This window comes from Rattus norvegicus, chromosome 8, assembly GCF_036323735.1.
Source record: "Rattus norvegicus strain BN/NHsdMcwi chromosome 8, GRCr8, whole genome shotgun sequence".
Classification (NCBI taxonomy): domain Eukaryota; kingdom Metazoa; phylum Chordata; class Mammalia; order Rodentia; family Muridae; genus Rattus; species Rattus norvegicus.
The window spans coordinates 57,722,805-57,741,003 of record NC_086026.1 but is presented as its reverse complement, the minus strand read 5'-3'; the positions used below and the strand labels follow the sequence as shown (position 1 = coordinate 57,741,003).

At 41.5% G+C, this 18,199-nt stretch overlaps 2 protein-coding genes across 5 annotated transcripts; one reads left to right on the top strand and one right to left on the bottom strand.

Moving 5' to 3' along the window:
• Positions 1–5,514: 5,514 nt before the first annotated feature.
• Positions 5,515–5,929, bottom strand: C8h11orf71 (similar to human chromosome 11 open reading frame 71). The gene has a single exon (NM_001109293.1). It carries the CDS (start codon positions 5,915–5,917, stop codon positions 5,564–5,566), a length of 354 nt encoding a protein of 117 aa, NP_001102763.1. The 5' UTR covers positions 5,918–5,929; the 3' UTR covers positions 5,515–5,563.
• A 241-nt stretch (positions 5,930–6,170) lies between these two features.
• Positions 6,171–12,591, top strand: Rbm7 (RNA binding motif protein 7). 4 transcript variants are annotated; one of them, NM_001401005.1, is made up of 5 exons: positions 6,171–6,330; positions 7,335–7,497; positions 8,012–8,099; positions 10,331–10,421; positions 11,291–12,591. In NM_001401005.1, the coding sequence occupies exons 1-5, from the start codon at positions 6,235–6,237 to the stop codon at positions 11,648–11,650; spliced, it is 798 nt and encodes a 265-aa protein (NP_001387934.1). In that variant the 5' UTR covers positions 6,171–6,234; the 3' UTR covers positions 11,651–12,591. The 4 variants fall into 4 exon arrangements, with proteins under 4 accessions (NP_001387934.1, XP_038937370.1, XP_063121509.1 ...); XM_039081442.2 differs by having other exon boundaries at positions 6,191–6,330; positions 10,331–10,425; positions 11,291–11,397; NM_001108143.2 differs by lacking the exon at positions 6,171–6,330 and adding an exon at positions 6,991–7,234 and having other exon boundaries at positions 11,291–12,089.
• The last annotated feature ends 5,608 nt before the right edge of the window (positions 12,592–18,199 follow it).

Here is an 18,199-nt window from a genome sequence, read left to right as displayed (position 1 = left end):
ACAAATTCTAAGTGAGAGAGGAAGGGGAGCACTTTGAACAAAATCAGGAACCCTTTTCTAACAGTTGCTTGGCTTAGTCTTGTGAATATTATCTAGGCAAGTAAGAGGTGCACACCTCACTGTCTTGTTAAGTAGTGCAATTTACAACCTCACATGTCCTTCCTTATCTGACCATGGGAAGTCAGCATCTGGATCGATGTATAAAGCATGGCAAATCACTGGGGTTGGCACTAAACATTAGACTCTAATTGTTAAAGACTGGGAAGATTTGCTATGTGTTTAGTCTTTTTGTTTCTACACCTACCCAGGCCTTAACTCTGCTTCTTGGCTCACAATTTCTGAAATCTTTCCTAACTGGATCTTTACAAAGAAAAATTTGCCAACTCATCACAGGACAATTGTGACTGAATACAGCAGCCTCTGTGAAGTGGCTAGCAAAAACACAGAATGGAGTAGGTGATCACAGCCTGCACCAATCATCTAATCAGGGCATGTTCTACGTGCTGCCATAGTCTTTAATTATTAAATAGGGAAAATGTTAAATGCATCAAATATTCATACACCTAAGTGCTGAAATCTTGGATTAGGATCTAAATTTCTATTATAGTCCCAGAAGCAGGGTGATTGAAAATTGAAGCAAGTTTTAAAGCACAATGTGCCTTACTGTTATATACATCTACTTCAGTAAGATCTTAAAACAAAATGCTAACGAGTCCTGTCCTGATGGCTCAAAAGATGGCTTGGCAGGTAAGTGGTACTTGCTACCAGGCCCAATGACTCGAAGTTCCATCTCTAGAACCCATTTGCATGACAGAATTGACTTGAATAGTTGTTCTCTGATCTCCACACAGCTGCTATGGTACTCAAGTGTTGCTCAAGTAAACAAGATAAAAAGAAAAAATACTGCCCTTGCCTTCTTGGAATGTTCCTTCTTCAATTTAGATTCCAAGGACAAATAGCCTGTCTATGACGTTTATTCATCAAGCAATCACTACCTTCTCTTGGCGTGCGCGCGCACATACACACACACACACACACACACACACACACACACACACACACACACAATGAATGAAATAATCTTGAAGTCCCCAGAAAACCTACATTAAATGAAACAGAACAGATTGTATTTGTCCCTGCAATCGGGTGTAGGATTATAACAAATAATTGAATGTAGGGTAGGCTCCAAGACAAAGAAAAAAACAAAGATGGAGAGTAAATGGGTGCTTGGTAAACACAGTATCAAATCCTTAACACCTTTCCACTCCTGCAAATCCATAGACTTTATTTTCCTGTTCAACCTGTTTAAAATTGGTTGTAAAAAATGTAAAGAATCTTTATTAAATTTGGGAGGAAAAGGGTGAAGTTGGTATATGGCAGACGTGAACAACCACCCAGGGGAACTATAAGGTCCGACAACACAGATTTGTGAGATCATAGAAAGCCTATGTATGTATCTTGGATTGTGAAAGTTCTTAGTCACCATGTTTTATGAACTCTCAGGTCTTTGGGAACGCAAAGGCTAATGTTTTTCTGCTTATTAAAGGAGTCCTGCCCTCAGATATTCCAAGGGAAGAATCCAACTAAAGCATTATTCATAAAAATCACAGTATCCTCGAAAAACGACCGTACTTCGCTTTCTGCATGAAGTGGCATCGTCATTAGTGACACCAGTCTTGATCCCGTATTGGGGTCTACAGCTGCCCATTTATTGTCCATTCCCTCCTATCCAACAGGACACTGACAGGTATAGGTCAATCCTGTACAGAACGGCTTAGGTTTCTGTACCTTGACAAGCAAACTATTTGCTCAAGAACTCTCTAGAAACTTAAAAAAATCTGCCCCACTCTATAAACTGATTTTCAATATATGAGAAAGTGGGGTTCACCAAATCTTTAGCAGTGTCTTCCGTTTTCTTGCAGAAGAGTATCTCTCTGGGAAGGAAGTATGCAAAAATTCAGTGAACAGATTATCTGTCAAACACTGCTTCAGATGAAGATAAATGGTGCTTCCTCTAAGTTATCTGAACTTTTAATGTGCTACAGCACACTTGAGCTTCCTAAGGTCATTAAAAAAGTCATTGTCCTTATATAATTTCCAAGGTAGTAGCATTTATTTCTAGTGAAGGACTTGAAAAACACTGAGTAGCTATGAAGAGACAAGAGAAGGAAGAAGGGATAGGAGTGTGAGAGGAAGGAAGTCACCATGAGTCCAGTTAAATACATGTCAGGTGATGGAAGCCATCAGTGGGACACAACAAATATGCGTAATGTTGATCAGCTGAGGAAGACCATGCAAGTCAAAGTGGACAGGAAATGTCAGTGCATCAGTGGAGGAGCCAGGTTCAAAATTATGCATTTGGTTGACTAAGACATCAGGCATAGGTGCTTTTTTTTTTTTTTTATTAAAAAAACAGAAATTGGGAAGACTAAAGAAGTAGCTTAAAGGGGTCTGGAAAAATGAACTGAATGCTTGAGATTTGGCTGGAAAGATAGTGGGGTCTTCCGATCACTCTTTTTGGATTTCTCTCCCCTCTTCCTTCCTGCCCCTCTTTTCCTTCTTCAATAGCTCTTTTAATACCACCTAGCACTAAGTCCTCAATCAGTCACTTTTGTTACTGTGTGTGTGTGCATGTGCACATGCTGTTGAGTAGAGATCAGGGAGACAGGAGTGGTACTAAGGTCATCCGGGCTCTCTGCAAGCTTTTTTCCTCTCAATGGCTCCACGAGTCTCCTTTTAATATCCTCAATATTCTAAGAATTTTAATTCTCTAGAGAAATGCTAATAAGGAGCCCACTTTTTTTTTTCTTTTTTCCGGAGCTGGGGACCGAACCCAGGGCCTTGCAGTTCCTAGGCAAGTGCTCTACCACTGAGCCAAATCCCCAACCCCTAGGAGCCCACTTCAACACAAGCTATCCAGCTGCTTAACCCCAGGTGCTAACTTTCCGTGCTAACTCTTAGAACCCATTTTAGGATCAGCACGTGCTACTACCAATACTGTAAGGACACTCACTTTGTGCCCCAACTGAGTAGTCTGTTCTTGGGAACATTTACTTGTCCACTTGGGGTAACTTCAAAGGTTTATGCTAGTTCCTACTTCCAGGGTACAGTATAGGTGACACATGGTAACCTTGACACTTCTGCACATACTGAGAACAAAGATTTGGATATCCATTGACTTTCACTTAAAATAAAGTTTATGTGAAGGCTCTCTTCCTTCCAAAGCAAACACAATAAACTTGTTACACTATCAGTCAACCAGAGCCTACCCCTGATGACCATATACATTCCAGAACAGAAATGAAGCCCACTCCCTCTGGGTCCTCCCTTGCACATATGCACTTTTAGGTTTTTGGGGTGCTGAGTACTTGAGCCTAGTGTTGTCTTTAATTAGCACCTTCCTTCAAGCTAGTCTCATTTGCTGAGGTACTAACCATTTTTATCTAAGACTTTTTAATCCTTACTCCCAATGTCCAACTTGAAGGAAAAAACTTTTTAGTACCGACTTGGAGGTTAAATGGCAAGACAGATTTCCTTGAGCCCTATTTACACTTAAAGCATTAGATAAAAAGACTCAGCCTCTTCTGAACTCTGGCAGCTGACTGACTTTGGAGGTGGTGTTTCTCAACATTCAACATCTGTGTTTCAGGACTACACTATTTTTCCAGCTTCACTTCACTATCTCTCTGCAGTCTAAAGCTCATAGTATATATGTGGACTTCCTTTCTCAATCGTTTGTTCTGATTAAAGCTCTGCTAATTTCCTTTTAGATATCAGGGATAGTAACTACTGTGAAGTGGGTAAGGTTCAAAGAATCTCAGCTGAAAGACCTTGGAGAACCCACCTCACTTTTGGACTGCCCCTGCAAAAAAATTAAGTATGTCTTTCTTACAGGCTGGTGTGACAATCAAGTGACGTACTATAAAGCTCCATGTGAGCAAAGCCACCTATGGACCTTGCTCACTTAAGTGCCTGGTGCAGGCAACAGGAAGCACAGAATAATTGTCAGCTCAACCTACTGGGCAACGGGCTCTAGCACAGTAACACGCTTAATCGGAAGTAGCTAATATTGTCGGTATCTTCCCTGGTCACAATTTCCAGTCTTCTCACTATATATCCACTATATTAATTTTCATCTGCAGATGTGGTCTAACAGTCAGTGTAGCATATCTTTATCTCATTTTAAGTCTGAAGAGACAGGGGTCTGAAAACAAAAATTCCACAAACTTTCTCCCAATACCACTTTGGGGAATACATGGTTAAGAGAAAAATATTAGCCTAGGAATGACCAGCCACTTAGAGAACTAAACAGTTATCATGGGAAGCCATCACAACCAATATAGAATGGCATTACTAAGTGAAAGGTCTAGTGTGGCTGCTACACATTAGCTTCTCCATTCAGAACACACTCTGGCTCTTGATGTGTTAAGTTCATCTGCTGCTGGGTACACACCCATCACTGGGGAGGCTTAGGTAGGATTTCCAGTTCTAGACCAACCTGGGCAACACAGCGAGGCCCTTTCAGTAGTTTTATAAAACCATTCTTAGATTGAAAGAGTGAAGACAAAAGATGTCAAATGATCACGGTGAGCAGAAAACAAATGACAGTGACAGTGATTAGACTTAGGTCCCACTAGCATATTTTTGTGACAGTAGATTCACGCTAATGAAGTTGGGAGTTGATTAAATAGTATGACACCTGCAAATGTCCATTTGAAGTCTTTGGAAAAGTAGGCTGCACATTTGGCTGAACTTGTTAGAGTACTTTCTTTTAGTGTGTTAAAATTGAGTCTGGTCAGGCCTTTTGGAGCATGCCTTTAATATCAGCACGTGGGAGGTAGAGGCAGTCTTGTCAGAGGTACAAAATGAGACATCCCAAGACTGGGAATCTGTAGACTTGTAAAGAAAAACAAGAAAGAACGCAGAAGGGGTGTATAGTTAGGTGGTGAGGAAAGGTGTAAAGATAAAGCAACTGATAAAGGACATTTGTTCTCAACATGAATTCAAGGGTAGTCAGGGGTAAAGAGGAAGATAGTTACAAAAGCTTGAATTTGACGTCTCAAAGTAATCAGGGAGGATTGTGGAACTCAGATACAGTTGGATTCCACCTTGAGTAACTGTTACTCAATCCTGGTGTACGGCTCGGGCCTGTAAATCCCAGCACCTGGGAGGCCCAGGTGCGAGAATGAGTTCAAGACCATCCAGGCAAGTCTACACTATTAGAGACTCTACATCACTCAAATAATCAGTTTTGTGACTACCTAAGAAAACCCAATCACTTAGCTTTGTGATTACCTAAGAAAACCCTTCCTACATTCGTCTTGGCCCCATATGGATGGATATTAAGCCCCTCAATTATGTAACACGGGCTATCCTGTAACTCAGAGACTGCTTCCCGAGTACTGAGATTAAAAATGTGTTACTATGCCCGGTTAACTTTTGATAGCCTATAATAACCGCCCACATCGGTGAAAGTACGTCAGTAAAAATCAAACTGCCGTTACACCAAGAAATGATTTTGGAAAGGCCTTGTTTGCAAGCTAAGTGAGGGGAGGCATTTGCTCTACGCTGAGATTCGGGTTGCGAGAGCAGATCCTAACGCAACAAGACGCTGCTGCAGCACACTTCTTAAGAGGTCGAGTTTGACGCCTGGGATCGGGTAGGGCGAGAATCTGCCTTGGCGGCTTCGGCTACGGCTGCGGCCACCGACGGGCACTCGACGTCTGTCGGTCCGAACGCTGGGTCGCGCTGGTGGCCGAGGTCCTGGCTGATTCGGATCAAGTCTAGTAACCAGGAAGCTGTCTCCGGAGACCATCGCCCAAGCCATGGCCGACGGGTTGAGATCTCCTTGGGAGGATCGGTGGGCCATCCTGTTGGCTTGATCGCCGGCGGACAGCGACACCGAGTTCTGGGCCATCTTCAAACACCGCCTGCAGTGTTTGCTAGACGTACGTCGATCAAACTGGGCCCTCGGCAGCACCGCAGATCACTCCAGCCCGCGTCGGACGCAACCGTTACCGATCCCAGCCGCCATTTTTCGTGCAACGGCGGAAGGAGGAGCCGCCGGAAACGGGATCTTGTCCCGTGCGCATGCGTGTTTTGCCTGCGCTTGCGCAGGACGGGCGTTTACGTCGTGACGTCTGAACGAGAGGACGTGGGTGTTTCTGAGAGTGCGCACTAGGGTCGGTGGGCCGCGAGCAGACCGCCTAGGCCTGAGACTGGAACGGCGCGGAGATGGGGGCGGCGGCCGCGGAGGCCGACCGCACTCTGTTCGTGGGTAACCTGGAGACGAAGGTGACGGAGGAGCTCCTCTTCGAGCTGTTCCACCAGGTAAGGGGCGGGCGCGGTCCTAGGGCGGCTGTGGCATTCACGGGCTCGGACAAGGAGCGGAGCGCGCCAGGCCGGAATTCCGGGACGTTCGGGCCAAAAGTGACGTCTGATGATGGGGACATCTGCGTCTCCACCCCGGTGAAGTCCAGGGATCCGAGGTGGAACCTCAGTATTGCTTTCCCGTTTTCCTACGTACCTTGCCTTCCCTTAATTGAGTTAATTGGCCTTTGCTTCATCGCACAGGTGGAGTTTCCGATTCCATTTCCGCTTAACTTCCGTGTGAAATTGCAGACATTAAAGTGTTTTAAAATCTCCATAAACATAACGTAGGGGAGCAGTACTGGCATGTTTATCTAAAACGTGTGAATAATTCTACCTATCTCGTTCCTTCTTGCTTTATGACTCAATAGCTGGTTATATTTGATTAATAGGTGCGGAAGGTTTTTGGTTCTTTTTTTTTTTCTTTTTTTTTTCTTTTTGGTAGTCGAAGAAAATCCACTTTGCCTTCTAAGTGTTCGTTTCCATGTAGTGGGAAAGTGGTAGCTCTTGGTTGTCTTGTTAAGACATCACACAGTCATGTAAGATGTAGGTTTTATATTGTACTTTCTAGTCTTTGTCAGTATTATAAATAATGTAGTAAAAAAGACTTTCCCCAAATAATCTCGATATCAAGTCGGAACTAGAATAATTTACTAAAAGGGAAGTAAGTAGATGTCCAGCCCTTGTCGGGACATTTTATTTTTGATGAGGTGTTGATTATATACCTTTTGTTTACAACTTGTGTTCTCTTCTTTATAGTATTTGAGACAGAGAGACAGTCTCTATAGCCTTGGTAGCCCTGGGACTCCGAGGCTGACTTTGAGCTGGTCCTCCTGCCTGCATCCCTTGACATCTGACAATACAGGCATGTGCCACCATGACAGGCTTGCATTCTCCTTTATTTCTGAAATTTAAATGTCTTCCTGAAATTGCCTTGTTTAAGTTCTGAATATTTTTCTTTGCAGGCTGGGCCAGTAATAAAGGTGAAAATCCCAAAAGATAAAGATGGCAAACTGAAGCAGTTTGCATTTGTGAATTTCAAACACGAAGTGTCTGTTCCCTACGCCATGAATCTTCTCAATGGAATCAAACTTTTCGGGAGGCCTATCAAAATTCAGTTTAGATCAGGTAATGGCTCAGATATAGTGGTATTATGGGAAGGGTTTTTGGTTTCTTTTGCTTTCAATTTACTATTCTGGTTTGTCTTTTGAGACAGGGTTTTGGGTATTCTAGGCTAGCTTCAGAGTCACTGTGTAAGGCATGCATGGCTTTGAACTCTCCATCCTCCTGGTATACCTCCCAAGTACTGGATCTAGGCATCAACTCCACACCAGACTTCTAAAGTTTGGGAGTGGGGAGTTAATGATGATGAAAATACTTTATACTTTGCTGTTTCCCATGGCCAGACTGGGAAACAGATATTAAGTAGTATCATGTTTGAAGTGCTTTTTTTTGCATTTCTGGTATTATGTACTTAAGAAACTGTGAGGCAGTTCACAGTGATTTGATTTTAGTTTGGAGGGGAGTTGGTGTTGCTTTTGAACTGTTAATCTCTTTTGGAGTAGTTTAGATTGGAGGAAACATTTCAAGTTGTTGGGCTTTTTGGTTTTCAATTAGAAATTTTGAAATTCCTTCATTTTAGGAAGTAGTCACCTCTCTCAGGACGCCAGTACGTCATATCCCCAGCACCATATGGGAAACTTAAGCCCTACGTCCACATCTCCTAACAGGTACTGTCTCTCATTCACTATTAAAACCATTAATAAGAAAATTTCTGAGGTAAAGACCTTAGAACGCACCATTGAATAGCTTCCTTCATAATGGCTCTGAGGTTTTGCTGTTGACTGTGCTAGTTTAATGGAGTGCTTGTTTTCTAAGAAGCCTGGAGGCAGATAGGTGATGTGGTTCTTTTGCACTAAATTAAGGGCAACTTTTATATGTACATTTGTAACATGCATAGTCAGGTCCTCCCCACATGGACATGGATGGAATTGAAACAAAAAATGTTATTTACCACAATGGAACTATATTCTACCCCACCCACCCCCCCAAAGTTTTAAAGTTTCAAATTAACTCTGTAGGAACTTTATCACTGTTGTTTCTTGCTTTTTAAGATCATCAAAGTGACTACTGGACTGACATAGTGAACTGGGGTCTAGAGCTGCCTCCGCCATGGAGTCTTTAGTTAAGTTCTCTGTTCCCATCCAGGGCAAGGAAGGAAAGATGAGTGAAATGACCTCTGAGGTCCCTGTAGCTTATTGAAGGTTAGAGGTCACACTGTATTCACTTAACTCCTTTGTTTGCTTTAGGTGCTGATATATACATACATATATATATTTTGTTTTGTTTGTAAATTCTTTAGAGCCATAATATGCCCATTCATAAATAGCTTTCACTTAAAAATTAAACTTAGACCTGCTGTGTATTGATTACCTCATCAGATCCTTTCCGTGTATGATATCAGTTACTTTTTGAGGCATCTATATAAGTAGGATTTACTTACCTCTAGAGACTTTCTGCTGCAGAAAGTATGGAATGGAGTTAACTTGCCCACGTTTGACCTGCGTGTGAGTAGTGTGTGGAGGCACACCTGGGTGGTATGATCAAGCCACAACATGGTACACTTCCAGTCTACATGAAGACATGTGCCTGTGACTGCCTGTTTAATTACTGTAATTAGTCCTCAGAGGGGGAGTAGAAAGTGCTTTAACAGCAAGAGATGATGCAGATGGATGAGGAACTGAAAGAAGCCAGTGTGTGAGGGCAGAGGGGGAGTTTGAGGAAGTCCACAAAGGCTGAGTAAGCGGCTAGGGCTACAATCAAGGTTTGTCCTAAAGAAGAGGAAAGCTTTAAATACGATGATAAGAAGTTCCAGGTTTAGAGTTACTTGGTCACGGGGGAAGAATGAGGATGTATTAGAAGGGACAATAGTGAAAGTCCAATAAGAACTGTAGGCAGCAACCTTGTAGGACTGTTGGGCCAAGGCCATTTTAGATGAAGGCATTGCCAAGGCTGGAGAGAATTGGATGGCTGCTGTGAAGGAGCTCTTGGAAGGAGGAATTATCAAAAGCAATAGTACAAAAAAGTCTTCCTCTTTTGCCAGCTTCAATTGATTAGTGGTGTTCAAACACTTAAACTAGTTGGAGCACAAAGGTGTCTTCAACCACTTTGACATAACATAGTCAAAGGTATGCTAAATGGATCAAAAATTTCCCACCCTTAGAGTTTCTTGGGAGGGCTGAGGAGGAATACTAGCTCACCTTAGCTTTACTCATAGGCTAAAGTGGATCATTTTAATATTCTGGCATAAAGTAAATTGTTAGCATCTGGACAAATTATCTGCTCTGAGACACTCCTCCCCCCAGAAACTAAAGGGGAACCCTTATTTTTCTTACCTTTGAGTAGTCTAGTCAACACCAAGACAATGAAATAAATGGTTATTTGTCCAGACCTTTACACTTAAATGACTCAGAAATACCTACATAACTGCTCCAGTTTAAAAAAGGAAAATTTATAGTTTCTTTTACTCTGTTTATAGCTAGGTAATAAGATCTCAGTCTGAACGATGGCACTAATTAGCTTGAGGACCAATGCCTCTTTTTTTCTATAAAGTCAACTCGTTAATGCTTTAGATGTGTGCTGGTCATGTTACAGAGCTATATTTGGCTCCTAGGCTCCTAGTTTGCTTTCCCTGCACTAGCCTTTCCCACAGTTGGGGCTGTTCTGCCTCCAGGTAATCATACTCTTCACTTTTCACTTTCACTGTCTCCTTTTCAGAAAGACTGTTCCAGTCTTTAAGTTGACTGATCAGCCAGCTTAAAATTGTATGTCTTGTCTTTCCTCCAGCTCTCCCCGTCAGATAACTCATGGAAGCTCTGTTTCTCCTGTCATTCTCAGCACTGAGAAGCAGCTGGCTGCTGCTATTTGCTGGCTGACGAGCATTCTTGGTTTGTCTTTGCAGCTATGAAAGGACGGTGGGTAACGTGACTCCGCCAGCACAGATGGTCCAGAGGTCCTTTTCAACTCCAGAAGATTATCAGCGGCAAGCAGTGGTAGGCAGATCCCATGGTCCCCTAATTTAGTTGCTATGACAAAGTCATACTTGGGTTAAAGTGTTCCCATTGTATCAGATAACTTTTCACTTCTCAGTTTTATTACTTACATTTTTAGGCATAAATTAACTTTTTATTTTAATTCTTAATATTTTGTTGAATATTTAGACTAGTGTGATCATTACAGTTTTACTAATTGAACATGCATCTTCTAGACCAACTTCCTTGAAGTGGTTTTTATAGTATCATGAGACCTAGCCTAAAACCCAAATCAACTGTGTTTTTGTTTTTTCTTTTTTCGAGGCAGGGTTTCATTATGTAGCTCTTACTATCCTGCAGCTTTGTATAGATCAGGCTAACCTTGAACTCAGAGATCTGCCTACCTTTTCCTCCAGCTTTTATCAACTTTTACCAGCTTCTAAGATGCACAACCTATTTCTGCTGTTCCTGCTCTCTTTCTTAGAGCGCAGTCTGCATTCTGCTGCATGCTTCGCCCTTGAAATAGTTTCTTTGTTAAAGACATTGTCTTAGCACTCAGAGATCATATGCCACCTTCACAAAGCTTTTCCTCATGCTAGTGAAGATCTAGTTCTTTGTGTGTTTGTTACAACGACTCATAGGATAGTCATTTCAAGTGATATCTTTAATTGTGTTCTTAGAAGAACGCAGTTATGTCTGAGTTTTGACACTCAAGGTGGACAAAACTATAGTATTGGGCCACATTTAATTATGTTCAGCTTGGGATGCATCTAGGCTAGGGTGATTTTGATTTTCCTTTATTCTATATATTGTTGACTGACTAAATGTGCATATGTTGGCTTTGCAATCAAGAGGTGCTTAGAGTTAATATTTCATTTTTCTTCCCTCAGATGAACAGTGTTTTCAGACAGATGTCATATGTTGGGAAATTTGGTTCTCCACATGCAGATCAGTTGGGATTTTCACCGTCAGTTCAACCACATGGTCACACCTTTAACCAGTCTTCCAGCTCCCAGTGGCGCCAAGATGCGGTGTCATCACAGCGTAAAAGACAGAATTCTCACCCCTACCTAGCAGATAGACACTATAGCCGTGAGCAGCGCTACTCTGATCATGGGTCTGATTATCATTACAGAGGAGGCCGAGAGGATTTCTACTATGACGACAGGAATCATGATGGCTGGAGCCATGATTATGATAACAGAAGGGACAGTAGTAGAGGTGGAAAGTGGCCCTCATCCCGACACTAACAAGCATTCCAAGGACATTGTTTACAGGGCCATTTTCGGTCCTTTTAACTAAGTTGTTGCAGAAATATTTCTAAAAACTGTACAGAGTAATCCCACAATTTTCCACCTGTCTTTGAAAAAAATGTTTTTAAACCTAGTAACAGTTCATAGAGAACTGAGAACCGTGGCTCCTCGTGTGCTGCTTTAATCACCTGACCTCAGGGTTCTGATGAGGAAGGTTTATACAAAAGAGTGAGCACCATTCTGGTCATTTCAGACAGTCTGGGAAAGATGAGTATGTAGATGGGTTGTATTATAAAGCAAATATTTTACTTATGTCACCTTTTGTGTTGCAAGAAATATCTTGGTAATGAATCAACTTGGTGTATATAATAGGAAACATCTAAGTTGGTAGTCTGAAATGGCTGTCTGCATTTTGTTAATAAATGAGAAAATGGAACTTCTCAGTAATCTGTTTATTAATAGTTTATTTAAGACAGTTTATTGGCTTTGCTTGGAGATAAATCATATTTTCTAACTCAGAATTTAAGTACAAATTCTGTGGTATGCTCTTGAATTTTATCACAATTGAACATGTTATAAATCTTTTACTAGTTCATTCTAAGAACTTTAAAATTCTTTCATTAAGCTATATTTGATGTATTACTAGTCACTCAGGAAGCTCAATATATACAATGTATATTTTTACATAAAATGACAGTGTTGATGAAAATTATTTTTTAGAAAGATGTTAATACATAGAGAAAATGGCAAAATGTTTCACTGGAAGGATTATAATTTTGAAATTTTGTTTAACAAAACTTCCATGTTTCAAGATCCTGTTGTTCTTTTCACTGAAAAATCGTTTTTAAGAATTCATTCAGAGAAAAAAAATGTGGATTCTCTTTATACCACAGCATTTATACTATGTTCCTTTTAATGTATTAAATACACAAAAAGAATGTGTCCCTTTATTTTGGCATCACTGACATCAAGGGCATGTGAGTTAGCAGTGTACTTTTAATCATATCAGTTCACACTTTGGTAAGGTTGCCCATCCAACAGCATCTTCTGTAGATTTGCTTTGATGGACGCCTAGAGTGCTATCAACATAAATTATGGTATAGAGCCATGTGAACATTAATTAGTTCCTTTGTCTGCTTTCTATACCGAGATGTTCTATGTGTCCAGGCTCTGTGCTTGTATCATAGTTCCATTAAGTAGTCCTCATCGATTGAATTTTTGACTACGTGATTGAACTCGGTCTCCAGGCCCCTTCTCTCCCAGGAGGTTTGGACTAATAAGCATCTCAAAACCCCAACTACATAATCATGTGGTTGACCTTTGCATCCTGGCCGAGTCCCATCTTGAAGGTCCCACCCAGTCACCTTAGTAGCATACATTTTTGAAGATAATAGTGAAAATACTCTACAACTTGAGGAATTCCAAGAATTTAAGCTTTTCCTCAGAGTTAGGAACAATGGCCCAAATTTCTTACCATTCTATACCAACTCTAAATAGAAACTACTATAGGAGGAAAACTCTGGAAACCTTTATTCTATCTTAACTAAGCTGAGATAGCGCAAAGCTACTGTGGCACCATTGAATGCCCTATCCAGAAAATACTGTTAGGCAGCTTTCCCACTTGGCTTCTCTCCCAGCACTAACATACAGACCACTTCCAGTGCTTTTATTTTTTTGGACTTCAGTTTTGGAGTACTATGATTTACAATATTCTCTTCAAAGAGTTGATCACACAGTGGGAAATGCTCAGCAAGAACCCGGGATAGGGAGTTGACAGGGAATGGGAGATCCTGCTTAGAGGATACGGTGTAACTTTGTTCCCCATTGCTGTGATAATTGGATAAAAGTAGATGGAAAGGTTCTAGCTCACAATTCAGGTTACAGTCTATCATTGTAAGGAGGTCAAGGTAAAATGAAGGTAAAACAGTCTATATTCACAGTCAAGAACACTGCTCTTACACAAACCATGATTTCTTGCCTAAGGAATGGTATCACTCATAGTGGGCAGGTCTTCCCACTTAATGTAATCTGTATAATCCATCACAAACATATCCACGGCCCACCCTGATCTAGACAATCCTTTATTGAAATTTACTTAGGTGATTCTATATTGTGTCAGGTTGACAAAACTAACCAGTGGTGCTAGAGAGAAGACTCGTTATAAAGAATATGTTTTGCCCTACCAGAGGATTAGAGTTTCGGTTCTCGACAACTATATTGGGCAGCTCACAACCATCTGTAACTACAGCTCTTGGCATCAGTGGGTACCCACATACATTTGGCACACAAACATACATACAAACGTACATACCGGTAAATAAAAATAATCTTAAAAACAAACCTGTAACTGTAAGGGTACAGTATCTGCTTAGGATACCTCAAGATTAAGTTCTCAGTTCAAAGATTTTATTTGTGCCAGAGGGACAAAGGGCAGGAAATAATGTCTTAGGGTTTCATTGCTATGAAGGGAGATGACCAAGGCAACTCCTATAAAGGCAAACATTTAACTGGGGCTGCCTTACAGTTTTAGAGGTTCAATCTATTATAATGGTGGGAAGTGTGGCAACATGCAAGCAGACATGGTGGTTGAGGAGTCAAGAGCTCTATATCTTGAGCTGCAGGCTGCAGAAGGGAACTGTGTCACTGGGCATAGCTTGAGCTTCAGAGACTTCAAAGCCCATTTCCACAGTGACATACCTTCCTCCAACAAGGCCACACCTCCTAATAGTGCCATTCACCATGGGCCAAGCGTTCAGTCTATGAGGGCCAAACCTATTCATACCATCACAAAGAGATAAAGACAGGAAATTGAGGATAAGGGAGAAGGGGAAGGAAACAGGGAGAAGGGGTTTTTATTCTAGAGAGGGATAGAGGGCCACCTCTGGATAGAGAGGAGACACATGTGGCCTGTCGGGAGATGATGGATTATAAAGGTAAAAGGGGAACCCCCATGTGTGGATGAAGTGTTTAATTTTAATTGGACATGTTACTTAGGTGAGCAGTTTTGATGGCTGGACTTTAATACTTTGATAGCTGGACCTTGGACTTCAGTCTCAGAAGGAGGGGTTAGCCAAATAAGGGAACAGACCTTGGGGGGCAGTTTTAAGAACGTAATCTAACAGTTTTCTAGCAAGGCAGAGAGAATCAGGGGGAAGGGCAAGGCCTGCCACAGTCAAGCTCACTTGGGCCAGCCAGAGTTCCTTTACTAATCAACAGAGAGCAGAACGTTTCAATTAGAGAAATAAGACTTACTGATCTCTCGCCTTGTGAGATGAGTACCTTAATATTAATGTATATTTAAAAAGTTTTGTCAGGGTTGGGGATTTAGCTCAGTGGTAGAGCACTTGCCTAGCAAGCGCAAGGCCCTGGGTTCGGTCCCCAGCTCCGGAAAAAAAAAAAAAGTTTTGTCACAAAGAAGTGAGTGTGGTGAAGGTGATAGATTTGCTAGTTTTCCTTGTTAGATTACTCTACAACATATTCATACACTAAAACACCACGATATAACACATTTCTATTTGTCAAAAATAAAACAAAAAATAAGTCACTCCTCTTTCGTTACTTCTCAATAAATTTCTGAACATTTACACAATTTTGAAGTTTTCATTATGATCTGGGTTTTGCCGTGTGCATAATTTAAAGCTCTTTATATCCTATGTCTATAATGTAATCTAATATGTCAATTTTGTCCTCAGCTTACGATGCTAAAACCAAAGCAAGTTTTATCATACTACCTTTCATAACGTTATATAGTTATACTTTAACATGTTTTATATTACTCAGGAGAAATGGTTGGCAAGTCTAAAGTCATGCTGCCATGTGTAGCTAGGGTGTTAGTATACTGATATGTAAATGTGAGTTCCTTTTTTAGAAACTAGCAATTACTGAACCGTTAACCGCATGCTAAGCTACTTTCAACCATTTTCTAGAAGAGAAATCTGGTACCTTCCGAAAAGATGATATAATGAGTGGATCTTATCTAATCAGTCTAATGCTAGAAATCAGGCTCTTCGCCTCCATGCTTGCTTTAATTAGGTGCGACAGCATAAGAGATGTAATTTATTTTGATATTATGGTTTCTTGTTTGAAATTTTTTTCCCCTTTGAAATAAAGTCTCCTAGGATCCAGGTTAGCCTTGAACCCTTGTGTCCATGGATGGCCTTGAAGTCAAGATTCTTCTGCCTCCATTCCCCAGGAGCTGAGATTAGAACTGAGAGCCACCTCTCCTGGCTTACTTTTGTAAAATAAATGGTGGGATAGAAAGATGGATTAAAGCGCTTGCAGCGTAAGTCTAACGACCTCAGTTTTAATTCCCTGGAATCCATGTAAGGAAGCTGTCCCCGCCAGCGGGGACCCAGTTATTTAGGGTCCCGAAGGGGCGCTACCCTTGGGCCTAAATGGGGGGCGAGAGAAGAAGGAGACCAAGCAAGATTCTGTTGTCAAGGTCTCGTTTATTGGGGTGAATGTTACAGCTTTTAAGGCTTTCAGGTAGGGGGAGTGTCCTTTGTGAAACACAGAGGAGGGGGAGGTGCGGATATAGGTAGTGATAGCTGGAGGCAAAGAGGTCAGGCGGTGGAGACACTGGGTGTTGATTCAGGAGGTAACAGGTATCTGCTAAGGGAGCTGAGGCATCCCTTGAATGTTATCTTCTTGTGCCATAAATTCATGGGAGAGGCTTTCATTCAACAATCTTAAGGGGTGAGTCTCTGTGGCCAAACAGCCCAAAGTCACCTAGCCACTTTGAGCCATGCAGTCAAAAAGCGGCTAGGCCCAAATCCAATATGGCTCCGTGCAGGAAGCTAATGTGGCACCCACCCGTAATTCTAGCATCCCTTCAGTGAGACGGGGTAGGCAGAGACTGGAGAGCTGCCTGAAAGATCAAAGGTCAGCATGACTCGAGTACATAGCAAAGCAGAAACAGTGAGAGAGACGGCACCTCCAAACAAGGTGAAGAAAACTGACCTCCGAACATTGTCCTCTGATTTCCCATCCCTGTGTGCCATACATACAAACACTGACGAAACAAAAATAACAAAAAAGTGAGGTTTGGTTTGTAATTTCAGTATTTTTCCTCTAAATGATAGCTGAAAGGGTTGTGGGGTTCTAAAAGATTTCTAGCTACTTAAGTAACCATTGCCGTCTGAGTCCCAATAAATGAAATGCAAAATTGGAGTCGCTGTAACATTTTTGTTTATTCTGATTTTGATCTACAAAGATGTGCTGAGATTCTATTTTAAAATATGGCTACTTGTGGGTTTTTGTTTTGTTTTGTTTTGTTTTTTAAGGTTTTTAGTCCCTTAGAACAAAGAATATACTTGCATGGTTCAAAACCAAAAAATGTCTCTATTGAGAAATACCACACCCACTCTTGTATCTTCTAGGCTGCTCCTTACCATTTCCCAGCAGGTAATCACATTCTTAGTTGAGCGACATTCCCGGTGTTTCTTTGTTCTCGTTTCTCCTCTATTTCTTGTACATATGGTCATTTTGTACAATATGGTCACTCAAGTTGTCTTGAGTTGCGATTATTTGCAACTTTTGTGTATCTGGCAAAAAAAAAATAATACCCTTCAGCAAATTTGCATAATTAAAAAATCCTTACATACCTTATTACCTTGCTTCAATTTAAATTCAGTGAACATTACACTTTCCTTTAGGAAAACAAACATACTGTTCTTTGTGTCAGAAAAGGGGTATGGGGGTGAGCCAACTCCTGGTGGCAAGGACAAAAGCTTTTTTTTCTCCTTCTGTTCCATTATCTCAGTACTAACACATTTCACAAAGTAGTCACTTCCTTCCCTATCAAAGACCTATCAAAGAAACAGCTCCAAATTCAAAGCACCCTAAATTTAGAAATTAAAACTACCTTAGACTGACCAGTCTCTTCTTCCTCAGTTTGGATATAACTCGAGCAGCTGCCTCAAGCTCCTGACACCAGGACCTCCCGGCCCTGACGAGCTACGTTATTTATTGAACTTTGAATGGACATACCCTGACTCCCCAACAACCTCTCCAAAACCCTAAAAGCAAATACACAACCCCTTTCTTTAATCCGTTGAGTAATTATTGTGTCTGGTATAATGAGCATCAACTAACTTGGTAAGTTGGTTTTTTAGTGTTTGTGTCAGTTTTCCGTTAGAGTAACACAGCACCCAAGACAATCCACTGGTGTTGGGGAATGGCTTGTTTTGGGCGCGAAGTTTTAGACGTCTAAGTCTGTGGTCAGGCGGAGTCACTGTGGTCAGGCCTGTGGTAGGGCGGTGCATGTTGGCAGGGAGTGTGCATTGGAGCCACACTCTATAGACAACTCATGGCTGAGATAAAACACGGCAGGCAGAAAGAGTGGAGAGTACTGGTCCCCTTCAAGAGCATGCATCTAATGAGTGGAAGACCTATCATGAGGTCCCACCTGTGAAAGTTTTCACAAGCTGTCAACATGATGCTGGGACAAGCCTTAAACACTCTGGCCTTTGATGGACTTCCAGATGCAAATCTCAAAGCTTCATAGTAGAACGCTCCGTATAAGCTAAGTACTTGGTATGTGTTTGT

Coding starts and splice junctions, on each gene's coding strand:
- C8h11orf71 (NM_001109293.1), bottom strand. CDS start 5,917: ATGGCCCAGAACTCGGTGTCGCTGTCCGCCGGCGATCAAGCCAACAGG.
- Rbm7 (NM_001401005.1), top strand. CDS start 6,235: ATGGGGGCGGCGGCCGCGGAGGCCGACCGCACTCTGTTCGTGGGTAAC. Junction 7,498..8,011: donor CAAAATTCAGTTTAGATCAG/GTAATGGCTCAG, acceptor CCTTCATTTTAG/GAAGTAGTCACCTCTCTCAG. Junction 8,100..10,330: donor ACGTCCACATCTCCTAACAG/GTACTGTCTCTC, acceptor TTGTCTTTGCAG/CTATGAAAGGACGGTGGGTA.